We start from the raw sequence: 22,142 nt of genomic DNA, 5'->3' as shown, positions 1-22,142 counted from the left end.
GACGCTCGTTAATCTCCGTCTGTAGCTGATGGAGGATTTAATTTTCCCTTCGTGTTGCTCCAGAGCCATAACCATCAATTCAACTCCCTGTCCTTAATTCATTCTCTAAAAGGCTCCTTAACAGCTTTCTTAGTGTGTGTGTGTGTGTGTGTGTGTGTGTGTGTGTGTGTGCGTGCGTGTGCATGTGTGTGTGTGAAGGACCATTTTACAGTCTGGATATATTGCTAAGACTATTTATTTATTTATTAATTTATTATAAATAATCGACTTAATATGTTCTTTCTTACTTTTTTCTTTCTTTCTTCACCTTTTCTTTCTTTTCTCCTAGTTGTGCTGTAAATAAATAAGTTGACTGGATATTGCTGGTGTGTTTATGCAAATTGCATTTGCGTATGTTTTAATGACATTTTCTCAACATGATTGCTTTTCCTAAATCTAAATCTCATGAGACATTTTAAAGATAATCCCTAATTTAAATTATCTTGTTGTCAAAAATAATCTAATAACAGACGAGAAAGGATGATATCAGACTTGTGATTGTTGAGGGAGAAGTGTACATCACTAGGAGACATTAGCTCTGTCCACTTTACACAGAAGACGAAGGAGACGTGTAAAAACGAGCAGTAACGTAATCCAGAGTAACGTTACCTTTTTCTCAGCAAGACCTTAAAAATAGAGACCTTAAACCTACCTTGTAGGTTGCCGACAGATTTTGTCAGATTATATGATTTAGTCTGATTATCTAATATAGTCAGATTATCTGTCCGTGAGAATAAATCAGACTTCACTTAGTAAATATTCAGACTTTTTGGTCTCAGTTGAAATGTATGATCTGTAATTAATTATTTCTGTCTGTTCTCTGTAGCCCGTCGCTCCCAAGAGCCCGACCAGCAGCTCGGCCACGCCCACCAGTACCATCAGCACGCCCACCAAACGAGACAGCTCCGCCCTTCATGACCTGTACATCCCGCCCCCTCCCCCTGAGCCCTACACACCCAGGTGATGCTTTAATAGCTCATATGAAAACTTCCACATGACCACACCCATCAGCTCTCTGAAACCTTCACATAGCCACGCCCATCAGCTCTCTGAAACCTTCACATAGCCACGCCCATCAGCTCTCTGAAACCTTCACATAGCCACGCCCATCAGCTCTCTGAAACCTTCACATAGCCACGCCCATCAGCTCTCTGAAATCTTCACATGACCACGCGCATCAGCTCTCTGAAACCTTCACATAGCCACACCCATCAGCTTTTTGAAACCTCTGTATAGCCACACCCCTCACCTATGTGAAACCTTCACATGACCACGCCCATCACCTCTCTGAAACCTTTACATAGCCACACCCCTCAGCTCTTTAAAACCTTCACATAGCCACACCCCTCAGCTCTCTGAAACCTCTGTATAGCCACGCCCCTCACCTATGTGAAACTTTTACATGACCGCACCCATCAGCTTTTTGAAGCTTTCACCTGACTCCGCCTCCTGAAGCATTATAACACTGTGAGGTTTTAGTAAAAACCTTTGAACTGAATGGTTTAACATTAAAGTAACCAGGCTTAAAGAACTACAGTAGTATTAGATTAAGATTATTATTTTGTGTGTGTGTGTGTGTGTGTGTGTGTGTGTGTGTGTAGGGACGAGCAGGGTAATCCCACCAGTGAAGATCGAGGTCAGGGACTTCCTACAGCCAAAGGCTCCGAGTCCCCGAACTCGTTCCTGGATCAGGAATATCGTCGTCGCTTCCCTCTGATGGAGGACGAAGCTGTGCTCTACTGCTACGAGTACGAGCCTGGACGTGGAGCTCCGCCCTCTCGCAGAGATGCCACGCCCACTTATGGTAAAAAAATCAACCTGCGCACACATGGCTCCGCCCCTCACTCATTTAACCACTCAAATAGCCGCCCCTTGTTAATGTTTCTCTGCATGGCTCCGCCCCCAACCATCTGAGGCCTTCATTAGCTCCGCCCATTCAACTTACCTGAATTCTCCACTTACTCTGGGCCCCGCCCCATGGCTCACTGAAGCCTCCACATGGCCGCGTCCTTCAGCTATTTAAAACCTCGAGATGATCGAGATCAGGGACTTGCTGTAGGCAAAGGAACACACACACACACACACACACACACACACACACACACACCAGTTCTATTTGGAACCCTTTCTGCTCTTCAGGGTTCCCTCGACAACATTTGAAGAGTGCTTGAGGGTTTCTTGCTGTAATTAATCTCAGGAGAACATTCTGTGTGTGTGTGTGTGTGTGTGTGTGTGTGTGTGTGTGTGTGTGTGTGTGTGAGAGAGGCTTGAGTCCACAGCTGCTTAAGTGTAGTCTCACAGTTTCTCACTTTCTCTTTCTGTCACATACACTTAAGTTGTGGCTGTCACCTTGTAAACATTGGTGTGTGTGTGTGTGTGTGTGTGTGTGTGTGTGTGTGTGTGTGTGTGTGTGTGTGTGTGTGTGTTCTAGGTCGCTTAAGGCCCATTTCCATGCCTGTGGAGTATAACTGGGTTCCGGACTACGAAGATCCAGCCAGGCTGAAGAGAGAGGGCAGGAGAGGTAAGTGTGTTGACACACACACACACACACACCACACACACACACACACACACACACACACAGAAGGAAAGATTCAGATCAGCACTTTTCCTGCTCTGCATGGATCTGAGAGACCTGAAAGTCAACAGTCTGATACACTCAGTGATTTATCATTGCCGTTGTCTTTCTCCTCGTCGCCCGCCGTCATGCCCCCTCCGTCTGCCCGCCATCTGCCCCGCCGTCTGCCCCGCCGTCTGCCCCGCCGTCTGCCCCGCAGTTTGCCCTCGTCATGGTCACAGGCCTGCCCATGGTCCTAAAGCCAGGATTAAACATCTACTGTTTATAGAGAGAATAGAGAGAAAGAGAGGCTGAGGGAGTGTGTGTGTGTGTGTGTGTGTGTGTGTGTGTGTGTGTGTGGATGCTGTAACATAAGTGACGACAGGAAGTTGTGTGTTTATGTGACCATAAATGCATAAAAAGTGCGTAATGGAGAGTGGAACAGGAATAAAACACCTGCGGACACGCTGTTAGAGAAAACTAATCAACTTCTGGCTCACATAGTCTCTCTCTCACACACACACACACACACACACACACACACACACACACACACTGTGGATTATTTTCCACGCTGCAGGGAATCTCAGCATGCACCGAACTCCCTGTCGTTTGATTATGTGTGTGTGTGTGAGTCAGTGTGTGTGAGTGTGTGTGTGTGTTTCTACAGTACATTTGCAATGTTTATTTTTAAGTCTCCGGCTGTACTTTTTATCTCTTTATAGTAACTTTAATGTTCTGTACAGTGAGTGTGTTCCTGTCCTCCCTCACGCTTCATCCTCTCTTCTCGTTAAGTTAATAAAACCGTTGAGTAGCGTGAGCTCGTCTGTCCTGAGGATCTTCCAGCCTGACCTGTTACGGTGCTCTGACACTGGAGACTCCTTCCATCAGTTAGGAGTCGAATAAACGTCTCCTTACTGAGCACTTCTGACGATAACGAGCGCGTTAATGTCTGCTTGAGCCGACCAATCAGAATTCAGAATTCGTCAGCGCTGCGTTAGTCGTCTGGTTTAAATAAAGTCAGTTCAGATTAAAACACACACACACACACACAGGTTTTTTTTTTTCTTTCCCCTCTCATGATGAGCAGCTCCGGACTTTTCCTTCATGTTTGTTCTGTTTCAATCCACATCCTTCTGTCGTTTCTTCATCCCTCTTTCTCACACTCACTATTTTTCTTTCGTAGGTTATTTTCTAAATTAAGACACGTGGGTGTGGCGGCCCGGCGTGGTTGTGGTTGTGGATTCGTGTGTGTGTTTTCCAGCTGCTGTTTGATCGTGTTAAGCCGCTCCAGCGCTGCTTTGTGAGGAGATTAGTGCTCTGATGGCTCTTTCCATTCCGCCCCCACAATCCCTTTCTTTCTTTCTTTCCTTCTTTCTTTCTTTCCGGATAATTTCGGGCAGATTGTGCAGGCAGTGAGTTTGCAGAAATGACAGCTAGAACGCAGACTGATAATCAGAAACAGAGACTGAGAGAACGTGCGCACGGTGAAAAGGACGACGCGGCTTCAAGGCTGCTGGTGTGAGGCGGAGCACGTGTCACGACAAAACACTCCGCCCGAGTGCGCTTCAGGTTCAGCACTCAACACACACAGAGCGAGATCTAAATACGCCGCGTCCACTCGGTCTCGGTTCTTTCTGGTTCCGTCGGCTCCCCGACCCGAACAGACGCTGGGAGTTTGTGATTAGCGCATTAATCAGAGAGTCATTCATTACCGCCGGATCGTCTCCAGGGATTACGTGGGGTTTAGACTTTTTACGAATCCTACATCATGAGTGCTGTTTCCATGGCGACCTCCACAATAAATCTGGGTTTTTGGAGGTTTTAGGTCCGATTGCCTGCTGCTGCAGAACGGAGGAACGAGCAGGCGGAAGTGAAGCCACTGAATTTGGATTTGAAATTAAAAAGCAGGATTAAGGTTTTGAGATCTCATGAAAGATTTAATTAGCTGAACTGAGAATCAGAACTCGGACCAGCTCGAGGTAGATGTAAGGGTTGTCCTTTCAATGAACCCTTAAAGTTCTATGTAGAACCCTGCAGTACAGTGTTTTAAGCAAAACCCTTTTAGTAGATGAAGAACCCATACAGTAATTATCCATGAACCTCTGGAGAACCGTTTTTTTTCCTAAGAAGCCAAATGTCCTTGGATATTTAAAAGAACTTCATGACCGATAATGCAGTTAATACCCAAAGCCTGAAAGTAGAACAGTTTATGGAACACTTAAGAACCCCTGAAGAACCATTTTACTTGTGAATGTGCTAAGCGGATCAGTATCCTCTATCAGCAGTGTATAATCTTGGATCTCCGTACACTCCTATAATGGGTTCCTCAAAGGTTCCTTACTTTTTAGTTCATGCAAAGTATTTTAAATGGTTTATTAGAATGAAGTCACTTGACCACTACAAGGCACATGATTGGTCAGCTGTAGGATTAACGCCTCTCTTCTTCCTCTCAGATAACTCCATGCTCCGGTACGTAAATGAAGAGAAGCTTCCAGAGGAATACCTGACCGGACGCAGCGCGAAGCGCGACACGGGCAAACGGACGAAGAAGAAGAGCGAGAAGAGCGGTAGCCCCTCCCACTACGGCCTGCTGCCCGCCCTGCAGATGGAGGTCCTGCGGCAGGAGTCCATGTCCACCCCGAGCTCGGAGTCCACCTCGCTGTACCATGTACGTGCTCTCAATCGGGTCCTCTTCTCTACATGACCTCAGACTCTACAGTGTGTTGTTGTTGTTCTTCCACATCGTGATCTGCTTATTTGTTTGCTTGGTTGTTTATGTACCTGCGTACATTCATATTTATCGTTTACACAAACCCTGGAACAAGAGAACGTGTTTTCATTCATTATACAGTTACTAACTCATTTACATACACATACTTTATTCTTTTATTTTGATTTGTACTTACATACCTGATAATGAAAAAGATAAATAGATCTAAAAGATAGATAGATAGATAGATAGATAGATAGATAGATAGATAGATAGATAGATAGATTGTTAGTACAGGTATTGATTGATTGATTTGTTGGTTGGTTGGTTGATTAAATGATTGATTAATTTATTGATTAAGTAATTGGTTGGTTGGTTGATTGAGAAATCACTTGCTTGATTAGTTAAGTAGTTGATTTTGTGATTGCTTGATTGAAAGATTTGTTAATTGATTAATTGATTGATCGATTGATTAAACACATTTCTAAGGGTTCTTTTTATCATGTTTTTATCAATTTATCAACATTAGAGACAATCTTATCAGGTTTATTTAAAACCTCTTTTCGGTTGCACTGCAGCTCTTCGTAGCTTCCACACGTAGCAAAGTGAAAACTATAAATAGGTTTCATCGGCTCGTCAGTTAATTATCTGTGTAATGACGGTTGAAGCTTCTGGTGAAACAGAGACACTGAGAGGAGCTGAATGAGCTTCTGTCCAGGAGAACTTCAAAAAAATAAGATAATAGAAGTAATGAATAATATACATTTAAATTTAAATGTAGTGCTGTCTTTCTCTCTTTCTCCCCCTCTCTGTCTGTCTGTCTGTCTGTCTGTCTGTCTGTCTGTGTCTCAGAGCCTCCCGAGCGTGTGCAGAGATTAATTTGCATTCAGACAGGCCGTCTGTATTTAGCTTTCAGCAGGAGTGTCTCAGCCCTCTCTTAATATCTGCAAACCCTGTGGGAGTACAGAGCGTGTGTGTGTGTGTGTGTGTGTGTGTGTGTGTGTGTGTGTGTAAGAGAGAGAGAGAGAGAGAAAGAGAGAGAGAGAGAGACCAGTGATTGGAAATGAGGTGTATGTGATGCTGAGCGAGCAGATGGTACCTGGGCAGGTGTGGGCGGAGCTAACTCACCATGTCACCTGGCATCCTGACGCGTGTGCTCTGATTGGATGAGCTCCATCTTTACTGCATCCCAGATTGGCTGAGGTTTTGTACTATATATAGTGCGTCTGTGTTAATGGAGGCAGGGTGTGGAGGTGACGTCCTGCGTGAGAACCGGCTCTCAGTGCGAACACCCCGCTGCTTCTGTTTACACACACCCTCGACGGGGTAACAGGGTCAAGAGAGTAGTTTGGGGGGTGGGGGGGTGGGTGTTCAGCCATTCATGTAGCAGGAAAGAGTGAGAGAAAGACAAAGATGAAGAGAAAGAGAGACAGAGAGAGAGAGACTCGTGAGTGGTTTTGGCCACGCTTCACATTTTTCAGGCAGGATACTCGACTCCTTTTATTTAATTGAGTTTTCTAAACGCGTGTATTTGAAAAATCTGGAACCCCAAGCACAGTAAGCTTACTTGATCTGGGCGATTTGAGTGATCTGAGTGTGGAGCTCAGAGAATCAGCCGCGTGACCCGACTCTTAGCACCAGGACGATCGCCTGCGTAACTTTTGTGTCTGATTCACATTTCTGTCATCATCATCATCATCATCATCATCATCATCCTCGGTGCTGCTCTTATGTTATAAAAACCGTAGCACAGAAGCACAGCGTGTGCAGCTCTGGAGGTTACATCATGATCACACTGCTGAGTTCATCATGAGCCTGGGTTTATTCTCAGATTCTCAAATTACGGATTTATCGACTCTTCAGTGGTCGGGAATGTACTGTAGCTGTAGCGTGAATAAAAAAAAAATCTAAACTGAGTGCTCGATTCTGGAGCAGAACTCGTATTCATCTTCACCGAGCTACTTTATATATTTATAAAGCATTATTAGAGTGAGGGTCAGCTGGTGTGTGACCAGTGTCCACTGGAGCTTAATGAAAGATATTTCTCTAGATAAGGTCGTGTTATAAAATGTTCCTGGCTGAAATATGCTGCGTCCCTGGAACAGAGTTTGAATTGAAATGAAGTCGTGGAGTTTTTGGCCGTTTCTCCTCCCGTAGGAGCGCAGGATCGATCGGCGTATCTGCATTTCTGCTGCGCTGAGCGGAAATGCCCCTGAGTTTGGGTGTTTATTGGCTGTTTTGCAAAATTAGGAATGTATAGGTGTATATTGATGTGTGTGTGTGTGTGTGTGTGTGTGTGTGTGTGTGTGTGTGTGTGTGTACTGTATGTGTAAAAGGGTGAAATCCTAGTTAGTGCAACCTGCAGTCTCTGACTCCGTGGAACTCATTCAGCAGGAGGTGTTCCACTCAACAGGGAACCCATCCTCATTTGGGTGGAACAGGAAGCAGGAATTGATCTGCATTCATACTGTGTGTTAGGTGTTTTAGCCAGTTCAGCTACAGTATAACAGTTGATGTTAATTGATGTTAATATGGAGTCCAGGTAGTTCTTGAAAACTCAGGTGGACTTGTAGGACATTCCAGTCCTGAACTATCAAGCGACTGCAGCCAAGTCAAGTCCTCAGAGAAACAGCTGTCAACACCAGTCGAGGCCAGAACCGTCTTTATGGTAGAGTGGAACCGTCCACAGACACATCCCAAAGAGACACAGGGGCATCCATGCATCTCCAACCAGAAGCGGGGCACCAGGATGGGTCAGACAGGTCCGGAGGGCAGAGGGAGTCTGGATCACTGGCAGCTCAGGAACGACATGTGTAACTCGACAGAGAGAGGGAAGGAGAGAGAGGGAGAGAGAACAGGAGAGGGGAGAGCAGAAGAATGACTTAGAATAAGCACATACAGTACATGTGAGAATTAGGGTGAGACCTGAGATGATGCCCCGCCCACACATGGTGAACCCTGACTCACTGTCCAGAATTCATAAAAATATTGATAAATTCGTCATTAATAATCATCAGGAAGCATGTAAAAGCCTCCGGGACACGTTTCCAGATGTTCTGTGATGTTTAAAACATGTTCATTTCAAAATGAGTCCTTCAGCTGTTCTCAATGTTCTACAGTATGTCACACAGTCAGCAGCAATACCTTCTGTATTCAGGCTCGGTGCATGCGACTTGACAGCAGGATTCTGCTCGTTCCCTGAAGGCAGCTCGGCATTTTATGAACACTGACTCTGGAAAGCAATTCCATTCTCAATTTAGCTTCTTCGCTCTTCAGAGGGAGCCGCCGCGTTCTTTCTGACCCTCGTAATAGAGGGGCATACGGAATAAGAGTCAAAGAGAGAGAGAGAGAGAAAGAGAGAGAGAGAAAAAAGGGGGATGAGAGGACAAACTGAAAAAAAGTGAGGCTGGGTATATGTCATGGCAGAAACGCAGAGATGAACAAACATGAACATGAAGATAAAACTGAAGGTCTCGTGTCTGTTCCACTTCATGAGCTGCTAAATCATGCTCCAGGTTATCCTTGTCCTTCCCTACCTAAAGGGCAATTCAAGCGGGTGAAACTTGTTGTAAGATAGTCAGGACATTATGGAAATATATTGTAGGGGTAAAAAATTTAAATTCACTGCAGAATATGAATCGAGGAACCGAAGAACAAGGTGTGTACTCCAGCAGTCTTCCAGCGAGTCAAGAACCAGCGCCAGGGTCGGCTAGAAATACTCTTTATCTTGGGATCCAGTTCTTAGGAACTGGAGGTTGTAGAACCATGAGCTGTTCAGATTGCAGGAAAGGTCACTCTTTAGTAGGATAAAGTCTTTGGTTAATGTTTATGGTGCTCAAAGTCAGAGGACCAGAGCTGTATGGTGTTTGAAGACAACTAAAGAGTTCTTTATGTACGCTGGATTTGGTGTCCAGGTACTACTGTATACTCCATTTCTGTGCAGAAAAAAACAGACCCAGACTTTTTTTCCCATAATTCATTTCTTGTCGAGAGCATAATGACTACGGGACGGCGCTCAGTTTCAAGCAGCATGACACAGCATCTTTAATATCTGCTCAGCTTCCTGCAGAGTGCATCAATACATCAATTAGTGTCAAACCAGATTTCGTTACACATTAGACTTTAGAACACAGTCATATAAATAAGTACATGGGAGAATTGGTTTTCACCCCATTTGTTCTCTCATTAGCTTTCTCCGTGCTTTAGGGACAATCGCTGACTTTAATCCATCATAACCACATCGTAATTGCTCATGAACTCTTGGGGCTTATGTGTTACTTCCAAGTGATTTGGCGCGAAAGTGCCAGACATATCGACAGACGTCTTTGTTTAGACTTCTCTCATTCATCTCTCCGACCCTCCGTCCCTTCGCCCCCCATCCGTCTCTTGCTCTCCGGGCAAAGCAATTTTGCAAAGTGCCTTTCTTTTCACACTCGAACACAGAGCCAGACTCGTAACGACTGCCCTCGCTCACCCATCTCATCTCCTCACCCCATTGAGACCTAGTGGACATGATTTCTGTGGCATCTACAGCACGGGGTCAAATCGAGCTCTTCTGAAACCAATTCAGTGCCATGACAGTTTCACATCGTTTCCCCGCTTCTCTGACATAAAAACCGCCCAAAATCGGTCCATAAACGCTAATTGTCTAATTCGTCTCACGTCCATGTGAACTACGAAGCGCATCGTTCTGTATTTTCTTGATATTTGCTTACTGACTGATCTTTATATACTACGGTTAAATTGGTTCACATAGTAGATAGACATGGAACCACCAATCTATCAGAGAAGTGTCCGTAAAAGCTCCGATACACACCTGACAAAATTGCTTGACTCTACAAGGTGAGTGAAAATTACGTAGTAAATAATTCTGTATAAGTCTGTAGAACTTGTAATATCACTGGAGCGCCACCCCATGGTGCACCACCCCATTTTGCTCTTACTGTGCATGTGTGGTTAGACCAGCATTTCCCAGGACGTTGGCTGGGACGATGCAGAACTCATGAACGGCCTGCAAGAAGTTCAGATCTCACTCAATTTGATTTTTTTTCCTGTGGGGCGATGAAAAGGAGGAGGTGTACGGGACAAAGCCTCGCACAATGGAGGACATGGAGACATGCATTCAGGACGTTCTCAGCAATATCCCAAACCACTTCCTTCAAAAGATTTTGCGGTCAATCCCTGGTCGTTTGAGGAAGCTGGTTGATGCAACAGGTGTCTACGTTGAAATTTAAAGATTCGCTTTCATTTTTCTGTGTAATAAAGTACATGCACAACTTGTTTCAATAAATTTGTAGTAGAAATATGGACTTTTTTTTCCAACTAACTAAAGAAAATGAAAAAAAAAAGATTTGTCTGAATAGAAACGGGTTTCTATTCCGCACTTCCCGAGGTCCCACTGTGTCTCTATGATTGCTAAAACAATAAGGACAACTTTTCAAAAATCCAGAAACAATCTGAAGTCTATAATTGTTCTTAGCATGATGTTTCACATTATCAATAATGATCAATGTCTCAAATGGAAATTCATGGTTTCTGTTTTGTTTTTCCAGACATTCCAGGGATCGTCTCTGCTCTCAAAGTCCAAGAAGAAAAACAAAGGTTGGTGTGACGTGTTTATTCTTTATGATGATGTAATGATGGTCAAAGATATCAAGTGAGATGATGTACACGCCATACACACCATATCCATACATCACAGCATCCCAAACCGCTTCAAAAAGAACCTTAAGTATTTTCTCTGCTAACAAGATGATACTGTAGATTCAACTAAATCAGCCAGTTTCCAGACCATGTTGGAGCAGGCTACCTGCTAAAGTGTTTAGGACTAGGGTTTAGACCCTATACCACACTTTCCAGTTCTTCACTGATGCTTTTAGTTTAATCTTCGTCTCTGTCTCTTGTGTCTGCAGCCACTCCTCTGTCCTCCATCAGCAAGAGAAGAATCTCCTGCAAGGATCTGGGCCGAGGAGACTGCGAAGGCTGGCTCTGGAAGAAGAAAGACGCCAAAAGCTACTTTTCTCAAAAATGGAAGAAGTACTGGTTTGTCCTGAAGGACGCCTGTCTCTACTGGTACATGAACGAGGAGGTGAGTGGTTCTGCTCGCGCGCTGAGCTCCGTGAAACCGTGCAGCGTTAGAATAGGACTCGACAGATCCTGCAGCTGATGGCTGTCTGTTCAAATTGAAATGAACAACATCATGATGGGCTGAAAGCTGATGTACAGTAGTGTTCGAGGCAAGTGTTACAGGTATGAGTGTGTGTGTGTGTGTGTGTGTGTGTGTGTGTGTGCATTTCAGGGCTTTTATCATGCCTGGGGTTCCAAACACTTCTGACAGGCAAACCCCAGGACTAATTCTTACTGTTTATTCGACTTAAAATGGCCTGAGTTAAGACTAAAGAAGCAGAAACAAGTGGATTGACTCCATCATATATTGCATCATCCAACACAGCATAAAGAGCAGCTTTCCGAATATAATCCAGCATGGCATATTTCGTGTATTCCCTTGTTGCAATTGATCCAATCCCATGCATTTATATACAGTAAATTATTTAGCTGAAGACAGCTCACTGAAGGAGAGACATGAGTATCAGAGACTTTCCACACAGAGACACACAGTGTCTCATGTTGTCCGTAGTGTAGTTTTAGTTTATCTACCCCCTCTGATCTGATTAACGGACTGGAAACAGGATGCCTGGACATGTAGTCGTGTGTGTTTATTCTCTGTGCATCAGCTTCGAAATAGACGTGACTTATCAGCTCAGAGTCCATGAGAAACAAGAAACCCTTCACATCTTGTTTTTTAAAGCGATGGTCTAATTATGAAGCGTTGTCTTCATTCCTTCAGTCAGACGCTCATCCAGATTTTTATTCTCAACTGGAACTGGACCGGCACAAATGTATTTATTTATTTATTTATTTATTCATTTAACTTCCTAAGCGTCGGATATCGAAACACACTCGCTCGGCCGCCAGCAGAGATTTTAATTGCCGCGATCCGAGCCCTTGTGTGTTTGAATTTGGTGGATGTGTGTTAATCCGTCCCTGCTGTAACAAAGCGCCGTGCTACAGTGATAAGCTGCAGATGAAATGCTACCCCCTTTCACTCCTTTTTTTTTTCTTTTCTTCCCTCCTACACCCTCAGTCCTGATTAATTACCTGGTCTGGCTGGTCTCATTATCGTAGCCTGGGCTCAAGGCAACTCTGCAGTCAGCAGAGACGAATCGGAAAAGCGGCGTCTCCAGCGCGGCTCGGCTCGCCGCAGCTCCACTGGGACTCCCGAGGCCGAGCCGAGCTGAGCGGTAATTGATGAGGTTTTTGTCCAGGAGCTCTGAATTGTATGGATAGGTTTTTGCAAACGCATGAAGGCCAACAGAGCGCCGCAACCGTATCTGTCTTCCGTTTCCTCCTGATAAGTCACTGTCACGGAGCTGAGACTCCCTCAGCGTGCTGTTTGTTAGAGAACGGTGGAGAAAAGGGAGAAGGTGCGACTTCTAATGAGGATGAGCGTGTCACATGAGAGTCTCTCCCCGAGGTTTCTCCTTCTTATTGTTCACACTCTTTCTCTCACACTCTTCCCCATTAGGATGAGAAAGCTGAAGGGTTCGTCAGCCTCCCGGAGTTTAAAATTGACCGCGCCAGCGAGTGCCGCAAGAAGTAGTAAGTGTTCATGCAGATGTTTGTCAAGTCTCTGGGTGAATTTCTTTTCTACTGCACATGTACAAACTGAGGACTGAAGGAACGCTTTAGAATAAGTGTGTCCTTTGGTCCGAGTAATCGTTTAGTTATAATGACCTCATTTCTGTCTGGAAACAGATTACTGAAGGAAAAACCCAAGAGATAATGAAAAACCTGCGATATACAGTACAGAAATGGAAATTATCACTGCAAAGATGTTTTAAAAAAACAACACGAACGTGTTCTTGCTGCAGTGTTATTTCTGGCCCCAGTTTTTTTTTTTTGTTTCGTTTGTTTGTTTTGCATAAGACATGTAAGCAGAAATAACACACTCGCAGTATTGCTACGTGGGATATTTTATCATGCTTATAATATTGATTATTTGTAAGACATAATAAAACGATGCCAACATTTTGTTTTACTTTTTGAACTCTCCCATAAGGAAAATGTGCCCAGGGTTTAAAGTAAGGATCTGACCAAGCTTCTCCTACAGCTCACGTTTTTATATCAAAGCATAATATAATTCACAAATAAATCACACTGGACGCATCGTATTTATAGATTTAATAATCATCCTTATGATGAGGTTGTGTTTGCAGACGAAACATTATTTCAGCATAACATTCTGTTGTTACATCAACCTGACAGATGGGGGACTAAACTTTATCCTGCTCCCAATTCAGGTTGATATCGGGCAAGAAAAAGGTTCAGGAATGACACATAATTAAAGCTGATTATTTAGACAAGCTCCACCCACCCACTTGTGCATGACTCTCGCTTAACTATGTGATAAGGATGAAGTCTAGACGTAGCTCGGTCTGAGGTGTGCAGTCTCAGTTGTTAAGACCTAAACTCTGAATGTGTGGTAGACACTGTGTTTGTGTTTGTTGTAAAAAGACAGTAAAAAGACAGACACGCGGGGAGTCTTACTTTGATTTTAACTGTGTCCTAGTGCTTTCAAGGCGTGTCACCCCAAAATCAAGAGCTTCTACTTCGCGGCTGACGGAGTGGACGACATGAACAGGTGGCTGAGCCGGCTAAACATGGCGGCGGCCGGCTATGCGGAGAGAGAGAAGATCCGTCAGGAGCAAGGTGAGGGGCGGGGACTAGTGTACCTCATCAGGGGCGGAGCTAGACAATTTCCTGAAACTTTTTCTAAATATATAAATAAATAAAATAAAAAAATAGTAATAAATAATAAATCTCTGAGGTCGTGTTACAGTATATATATATATCGTGTATGACACGACCTTAGACGACCTCAGACGACCTCAGACGCTACTTCGTTTAATCCTTATTTGCCTTAATACACTGTTTAAATAAAATGGTGATTTCAGTTACTCGGTTCAACAGGTAACCTAATGTTAGCTACCCCGCTAGGGATGTTATCTAGCTTCCTGCTCGGCCACTCATCATCCCCCCCCCACCCCCCTTCTGTATTTTCTGTACATCCTTCAATTCCTCTTTCAATTTCTCTACAGAAATGCTCTCATTCACAGGACGTGGCTTTCCCACTCTTCCCTCACTCAGTGTGATACAGTAGAGGAGCATACACACACACACACACACACACACACACACACGTTATCAAGTAGTGTCGCGGAACACTGTGATGGAAAGAAAATAAAGAAGAGTAAAGAATAAAGTAGCTCATTCAGGAGGAGTCTTTTCCTCTCTTTCTTTCTCTCCTCTTCTTTTCTTTTTTTTCCGTCTCTTCTCTCGTGTCTGGTATAATATTATATCTTCATTAATATTCATGATACATTCAATAAAATGTGCAGACATTTTGAATACAACATTTTTGTACTGTACAGTATTAATGGGAATTGACAATCTGTCTCTCTCTCTGTCTCTCTCTCCCCGTCTCTGTTTCTCTCCCCCTGTCTCTGTCTCTCTCTCTCCCCCTGTCTCTCTGTCTCTCTCTCCCCCTGTCTCTGTCTCTCTCTCCCCCTGTCTCTCTCTCTCTCTCCCCCTGTCTCTCTCTCTCTCTCTCCCCCTGTCTCTCTCTCCCCCTGTCTCTGTCTCTCTCTCCCCCTGTCTCTCTGTCTCTCTCTCCCCCTGTCTCTGTCTCTCTCTCCCCTGTCTCTGTTTCTCTCTCCCCTGTCTCTGTCTCTCTCTCCCCCGTCTCTGTCTCTCTCCCCCCGTCTCTGTTTCTCTCTTCCCTGTCTCTGTTTCTCTCTTCCCTGTCTCTCTGTCTCTCTCTCCAACCGGTCTCTGTCTCTCTCTCCAACCGGTCTCTGTCTCTCTCTCCCCCTGTCTCTCTGTCTCTGTTTCTCTCTTCCCTGTCTCTGTTTCTCTCTTCCCTGTCTCTCTGTCTCTCTCTCCAACCGGTCTCTGTCTCTCTCTCCAACCGGTCTCTGTCTCTCTCTCCCCCCGTCTCTGTCTCTATCTCCCCCTATCTCTGTCTCTATCTCCCCCTGTCTCTGTCTCTCTCACCCCCTGGCTCTCTGTCTCTCTCCCCCCTGTCTCTGTCTCTCTCTCCCCCATCTCTGTCTCTCTCCCCCCGTCTCTGTCTCTATCTCCCCCTGTCTCTGTCTCTCTCTCCCCCTGTCTCTCTGTCTCTCTCTCCCCCTGTCTCTGTTTCTCTCTTCCCTGTCTCTCTGTCTCTCTCTCCAACCGGTCTCTGTCTCTCTCTCCAACCGGTCTCTGTCTCTCTCTCCCCCTGTCTCTGTCTCTCTCTCCCCCCGTCTCTGTCTCTATCTCCCCCTGTCTCTGTCTCTCTCACCCCCTGGCTCTGTTTTTCTCTCTTCCCTGTCTCTCTGTCTCTCTCTCCCCTGTCTCTGTTTCTCTCTCTTCCCTGTCTCTCTGTCTCTCTCTCCCCATCTCTGTCTCTCTCCCCCCGTCTCTGTCTCTATCTCCCCCTGTCTCTGTCTCTCTCACCCCCTGTCTCTGTCTCTCTCTTCCCTGTCTCTCTCTCCCCTGTCTCTGTCTCTCTCTCTCTCCAACCGGTCTCTGTCTCTCTCTGTTTCTCTTTCCCCCTGTCTCTCTCTGTTTCTCTCTCCCCCTGTCTCTGTCTCTCTCTCCCCCTGTCTCTCTGTCTCTCTCTCCCCCTGTCTCTGTCTCTCTCTCCCCCTGTCTCTCTGTCTCTCTCTCAGCTGATTATTGGAGTGAAAGCGAACATGAGGACAACGAAACACCGTCGACGCCGAAGCAGGACAGTCCACCGCCGCCATACGACACATATCCTCGCCCCCCCTCAGTGAGTCAGAACCCGCCCTTCCTCCCTACGCAGGTTACTGATTCGCTGACCTTGGCTATTAGCTCCTCCCCCTCCCACATACTGACTCATCGCTTGATTTACAAAGCATTTGCTTTGCTTTGTAAGTTTGCTGTCCTTCAGCTGTGTGACACAGTCAGCTCTGTGTGTGTGTGTGTGTGTGTGTGTGTGTGTGTGTGTGTGTGTGTGTGTGTGTGTGCGCGTGTGCACCCATTATAACAGTGGCAAATGAAATGAAAAGGAAAAATCAATAATGAATTCGATCTACGGGAGAATTAAATAAATGAGCTATGATAAATCACAGTCGGTCAGTAGATCATTTTGTTTGTGCGCGTATGTCGTTCTCCTAACAGAACCCCACTATCACCTCCCCCCCCCCCCCCCACACACACACACACAAGTGTTCTTCCCTTGTTGCTATTTTTGCGGTAGAAATGACGGAACCCACAGCGACGTGGGTGAAGCGTCTCAGCAGACGTGACATTTAAAACCTGCCAAAGCTCTCACTTGGGATTTACAAATTGCTCTTAAGCTTCTGCGTCTCAAAACCAGAGCAGGATTTCCATGAAGTCTTTTCTGAAGATTAACTATTTGTTTTACCCACCCCCCCCCCCTTCTTGATTCTTCATATGAAATTAAATTACATGCTGTAGATTAAATTAAAGGCAGCACGGTGGTGTAGTGGTTAGCACTGTTGGGTCCAGGTTCGATTCCCGGCCAGGCTCGATTCCTCCCTCATGTGTGCATGTTCTCCCTGTGCTTGGTGGGTTTCCTCTGGGTACTCCGGTTACCTCCACAGTTTAAAGACATGCAGATTAGGCTAATTGGCGTTCCTAAATTGCCCGTAGTGTGTGTGTGTGGCCTGCGATAGACTCAACACTACATTAAACACACAAGAAAGTCTGGAGTTTTTAAGACTTTTTAAAAATTAGATTAAAATGTCAAACATGGACGAATAGTTATTATAATGAGAAGCCTTCACCGACACGTTGAATGTACACAGCTAAGATTAATTATTTTATCTGTAAATAAACATTTTTTACATGTAAAATGTAGTTTTAATATTTTATAATATGATTGTCACCGTTGTAGCTCTGGGCTTTTAATCCTGTTCGAATTCAAATGAAATATTATTGTGTCATTTATGTACTAAAAAAAACAACATATCTCTTATATAATTTTTCTAGTATTAACTACATAGCTATGTTATTAAAGGTACAATGTTCTGACAAATTGTGCTGCCTTGTCAAAAAATGCTACTGTAGTGTGAGAGGCTATCGATTCACGCTACCTTATTGAAAAAGTCTAAATGCTAAAGGGTTAAACGTACAGTAACAGTAAGTGGAGCGTGTTCTGGTACCCTATTATAACATATATTTTGGAGAATTTAGGGGTAGCATATTCTGATAGATAAATGTCCCTATCAAATAATGCTCCTGGTATGTAACCAATAAAATTAATGAACCTGTGTCCTGTTTTTGCATATTTACAGAAAATTCACATTTTAAAAAATACTAAATAATACATTATACTGTACAAAAAGCCTAAACGGACTTCTAACAGAACTACCATTTACTGCTGTAACAGTTACTGCTTTAACGATTAACGCTTTATGGTTTTAGATCATCACTGACAAACAGCTGCTTGCTAATAATTACTATTAGACATTCTTTGTACTAAATATTAATAAATGTTTAAGTAACTATGTTCAGAAAACTAATCCTGGCCAAATACTTAATTAACGGACGCATGACAGCACAAAGCAACACAATGACCTTGGCCCTGATTGGATCTCTCTACACCTGGAAACGATAAAACCATTGTAGCTCCGCCCCCTTTTTATTAAACGACACAATAATCATAATAATTTATAACTAACAGCTGAATAAAAGCGTGTAGGGACGAGTTCCTGCTATTAGCTTGTGCTAATATATCCGTGTGTGTGTGGGTGTGTGTTTGTGTAGCTATCGAAAGGTCATTTAAAGGGCACAGAACACCGCAGGACTGCTATTTTAGAAAGTCTAGAGAGACACTGGAATTAAATCTTTTTTATGTTTCCAACTTCTTTTTGCTTTCTCTCGCTCACACACACACACACACACACACGCTGTGTGTCCTGAGAGAGGCAGGCGAAGAGTGACATTGTTAACCGCGAGACTTCATTCGCCAGAGGAAGATTACAAAGCGCTGCCTTTACCCAGGCTCTAAATGGGTCCTCTGGGAAAGACACAATCTCCCTCTGTCTCATTTTCTCTCTGTCTCTCCATCTATCCTTTGCTCTGTCTCACTATTCACTCTTTGTGAAAAAGAAGTTAGCGTTTACTCCTTTGAGTTAGCTCTCGGTCTGGCGTGTGATTAGACGGCTAGACACATCAAAAGTGACGCGGTGTGTGAGGACGAGCTTTTCCGTGTTAGATCCTTTCATCAGCTTTTACACCACAGAGCCTACGCAAAGTTTTCTCAAAGCTTTTAGTGGAGGTTTGTGGAAGGAGTCTCCAGTGTCAGCTCCTTGTATCAGTCAGGGGTCAAAGCTTCACTGACATTCCGCAGAATCAAGCGTGTGTATAAATAGGTTAAAAGAAAGTGCTCATGAATTGCTGTGACAAAAAAAAAAAGACTTTAACACTAGCTATGCCTTTTCACAAAACACGTGGGGTGCACGACCTTAAACACAAGCGTGACTGTCAAATGATGCTACCTAAGAAACTAGCAGGAAGCGTATCAAGCTATTCCAACACAAGTGTACACAAGTAATGTAAAATAAACAAGGCGACTGGTTCGGGTCACTTACAGTCTAGCTGGAGGGTGTGTAGTGTGGTCCATTGTAGCGTGTGTGTAAACGTGTAATTTAATGTCTTCCTGACAAATAAAGACGCACCCACTAAGTCTCTATTTTTAAAATGATTTAAAAGTGCTCCAAGACTTTTAGTCATCGTATTTTGTACCGTAATATTCCACACAAAAGCCTTAACTGACTAACTAACACCTCACCATCCGAACAGCCCAACCCCCCCCCCACACACACACACAGTGTACACATTATTCTGCCATGTCTCTTATTTTAAATTGAAGAAGGAAACAGGTCAGAGCGCCACTGTGCCTCCATTCCTTTTAGTCTATTTATATCTCGTCTCCAAATGAAGCAGGTCCATATTAATGCCACTTAATAACATCTGCCATGTCCTAAATATCAGGACCAAGAAAAAAAAAAACCATGATGTCGTCTCCATATAATGCATCAGCTAAATAATCTCTCCATCCTTCCTAACAGATGACTTGTGCGAGTCCGTACCCGGGGCCCAAGCACGGCCGGCTCTCGTCCACTGAGACCTCACACTCACGCTCGTCTCACGAGGAGTACCGCTCTGATCCTCCGGGTGGAGGCGGTGGCAGCAGCAGCGGTGGTGGCTCTCCGGCACGTAAGTCGGCGAGTCAGCGGCGTTCTTGGCAGGACCTGATCGAGACGCCGCTCACCAGCTCGGGCCTGCACTACCTGCAGACGCTGCCACTAGAGGACGCCGTGTTCGCTGAGCCGGGCAACGGGATGTCCCCTGAGCGCCGCCGCCAGTCCACACTACCCGCCCAGCGCACGCTCCTGCAGGAGCACTATGGACCCTTTGACCTGCTCGAGGGTGAGCGTCTGCGGGACCCTGCGGCTGTGGGAGGGAAACCCCGCAGCTTCACACTGCCACGCGACAGCGGCCTGCATGCGCTCCTCTCGCCCTCCGCTAGCATGGCAGAGCAACGGGACCTGCCACACAGAGGAGACGGTGGGTCAGACCTTTCAGACATACATTCAGACTGTTACGTTACAAATCATGTGCTGGTACAGAATACAGTATGTGATTGTGCAACATAATGTATGACCGGATTTCAAGACACAGGGGCTTTTTTAGATGCAGCATATGGAGAGGTGGAAGGATGGATGGATGGAGAAACCATCTGGACTATTACAGACAGAAAGATAGAATGGTTTGGAGAATAGTGATGGAGCAGGTAGATAAAGATAAATGAATGGGGACATGGGTGGACTAGGTAAATAGAAATAGACATGATAAGATGTGAAAACAATGGATGGATGTATGGGTGAATGATAGGGTAGATGAAAAAGGGTAGACAAATGGGTGAATGGTTGGACAGATATGGACAAAAGAATGGATGAACTGATGGATATATGAATGAATGGACAGATGTGTCAGACAAAACACATGGATAAGAGACAAAGACATGGAAGAGACAAATAAGTGGATCAACAGATGAATGGATGGATGGATGTAAAATGTAGACAAATGCATACATGCTTGCGTAAAGAGATAGATGGATTAGACAAGAAGGGTGGATAAACTATTGAATGGATAACTGTACAGCTGACTTGCTGGATGAATTGATAAATGTATGGATGGACAGATGAAAAATGTAGACAAATTATTAAATGGTTAGACAGAGAAAGGGGGACTTTCAGACATAAAGGTAGGAGAATGAGTGAACTCATGAATGGATAGATGAATGGGCAAAAAAGTGACAAAAAGATTAATTAAATAAACGAGTGGAAGAACATAATGATTACTGGCTAGATGGATGGATGGTCCATGGATAGAGAGATAGAGGAATAAAAGGTAGACAAATTAATGTAAATGGTTAGACCTAGAGATAGATTAATGCATCTGACAAGCAGGTAAAAGGATGCATGAACAAATGAATGGATAAATGGTCAGACAAGACAGAAAGACAAAAAGATGGATAGGAAACATTTGGATAACCAGGTGGATGGATGGATGGATGGATGGATGGATGGGTGGGTGGACGGATAAGTGGATGGATGGATGGATGGATGGATGGATGGATGGATGGATGGATGGATGGATAAGAAAATGAATGGAGAAATGACCAGACAAGACAGAGAGACAAAGGGATGGATGAGAAATATGTAGAAGGATGGATGAACTGGTAGATTAATGGCTGTCTGGCTGGACAGCTGGATGGATGGATGGGTGGATAAAAAATGTAGACAAATTGGTAAATGGTTAGACAGCAATAGGGGGATTGGATTAGACATATAAGTAGTAGAATGTGTGAATTCATGTCTAATGGATAACTGGTCAGAGAAGAGACAGATAGAGGAATGAAACAATTGAGTGTATGGACAGAATGATTCCCGTCTAGATGGATGGATGGTCAGATAAATAGATGTATGAATCTATTGAATGCATCCAAATGGTTAGACAGAGATAGATAGATGTAGTAAACAAATATGTAGAAGGATGAACTGATAGATGCATCGATGACTGCAGGGACAAACTAATGCGTGAATGATCAGTCAAGACAGACTAATAAATGGATGGGACAAATACATGAATGGACAGATGAATGAATAAATGGATGAATCGATTAATGAGTATAAGTACAGTATATTCTGTAAGTGGTAGAAATATTACTGTAATACTGTAGTGTGAATGTGAAGTGCTAATCCACACCCTGGTGCTGCTTCCTGCAAAAACCCCACAGATCCGAGACTTCCAGACTTGAGGCGAGTCTCGGCAAGTTGCAGATTTAACATCGGGAGCGAAAGCTGTTTGTTGTTCTGTGAACAGTGAACATTTATTATTGATGCCAGCTGACGTGACTGCTTTACAAATGCCCCAGTCCGGGCAAGTCTGAGCTTCTGGAGGAGATGTAAAGGTCTGGCTGTGAAGCAGCTCTCTGTTTATTAGTCTGTCCGTTATACCGCTGTCCTTTACTGACTTCAGGAAGTTTTATGGAAACTTGCTGCTAAATGAAGCTCCGCGCTCTGCAGGGATGGAAATTTATTAGATTCTTAGATGCATTGCAGCTCTTTTCTTCAGTGCAGATGAGTTTGTCATAGGCTTATGCAATTTTTTTGTAATTAGCAAATATATATATAAAACTCACTTTGAGCTAAAAAAGGAAACACTTTAATA

At 44.3% G+C, this 22,142-nt stretch overlaps 1 protein-coding gene across 6 annotated transcripts in view; it reads left to right on the top strand.

Annotated features, from left to right (window-relative positions):
* cnksr2a (connector enhancer of kinase suppressor of Ras 2a) overlaps nucleotides 1-22,142 on the top strand; it is a 97,230-nt gene that overhangs the window by 49,884 nt on the left and 25,204 nt on the right. For all 6 annotated transcript variants that reach the window (XM_053487769.1, XM_053487768.1, XM_053487766.1 and 3 more), the window contains 10 exons: nucleotides 866-999; nucleotides 1,641-1,843; nucleotides 2,471-2,560; nucleotides 5,053-5,267; nucleotides 10,862-10,910; nucleotides 11,222-11,397; nucleotides 12,895-12,968; nucleotides 13,939-14,078; nucleotides 16,082-16,185; nucleotides 19,475-19,973. In XM_053487769.1, coding sequence (XP_053343744.1) covers nucleotides 866-999; nucleotides 1,641-1,843; nucleotides 2,471-2,560; nucleotides 5,053-5,267; nucleotides 10,862-10,910; nucleotides 11,222-11,397; nucleotides 12,895-12,968; nucleotides 13,939-14,078; nucleotides 16,082-16,185; nucleotides 19,475-19,973 — 1,684 coding nt within the window. The remainder of the gene's footprint in view (nucleotides 1-865; nucleotides 1,000-1,640; nucleotides 1,844-2,470; nucleotides 2,561-5,052; nucleotides 5,268-10,861; nucleotides 10,911-11,221; nucleotides 11,398-12,894; nucleotides 12,969-13,938; nucleotides 14,079-16,081; nucleotides 16,186-19,474; nucleotides 19,974-22,142) is intronic.

The sequence above is a fragment of the Clarias gariepinus genome, chromosome 26, assembly GCF_024256425.1.
Source record: "Clarias gariepinus isolate MV-2021 ecotype Netherlands chromosome 26, CGAR_prim_01v2, whole genome shotgun sequence".
Taxonomy (NCBI): Eukaryota; Metazoa; Chordata; class Actinopteri; order Siluriformes; family Clariidae; genus Clarias; species Clarias gariepinus.
Note: the sequence above shows the minus strand (reverse complement) of the source record. Positions and strands in the feature narration are given on the sequence as shown.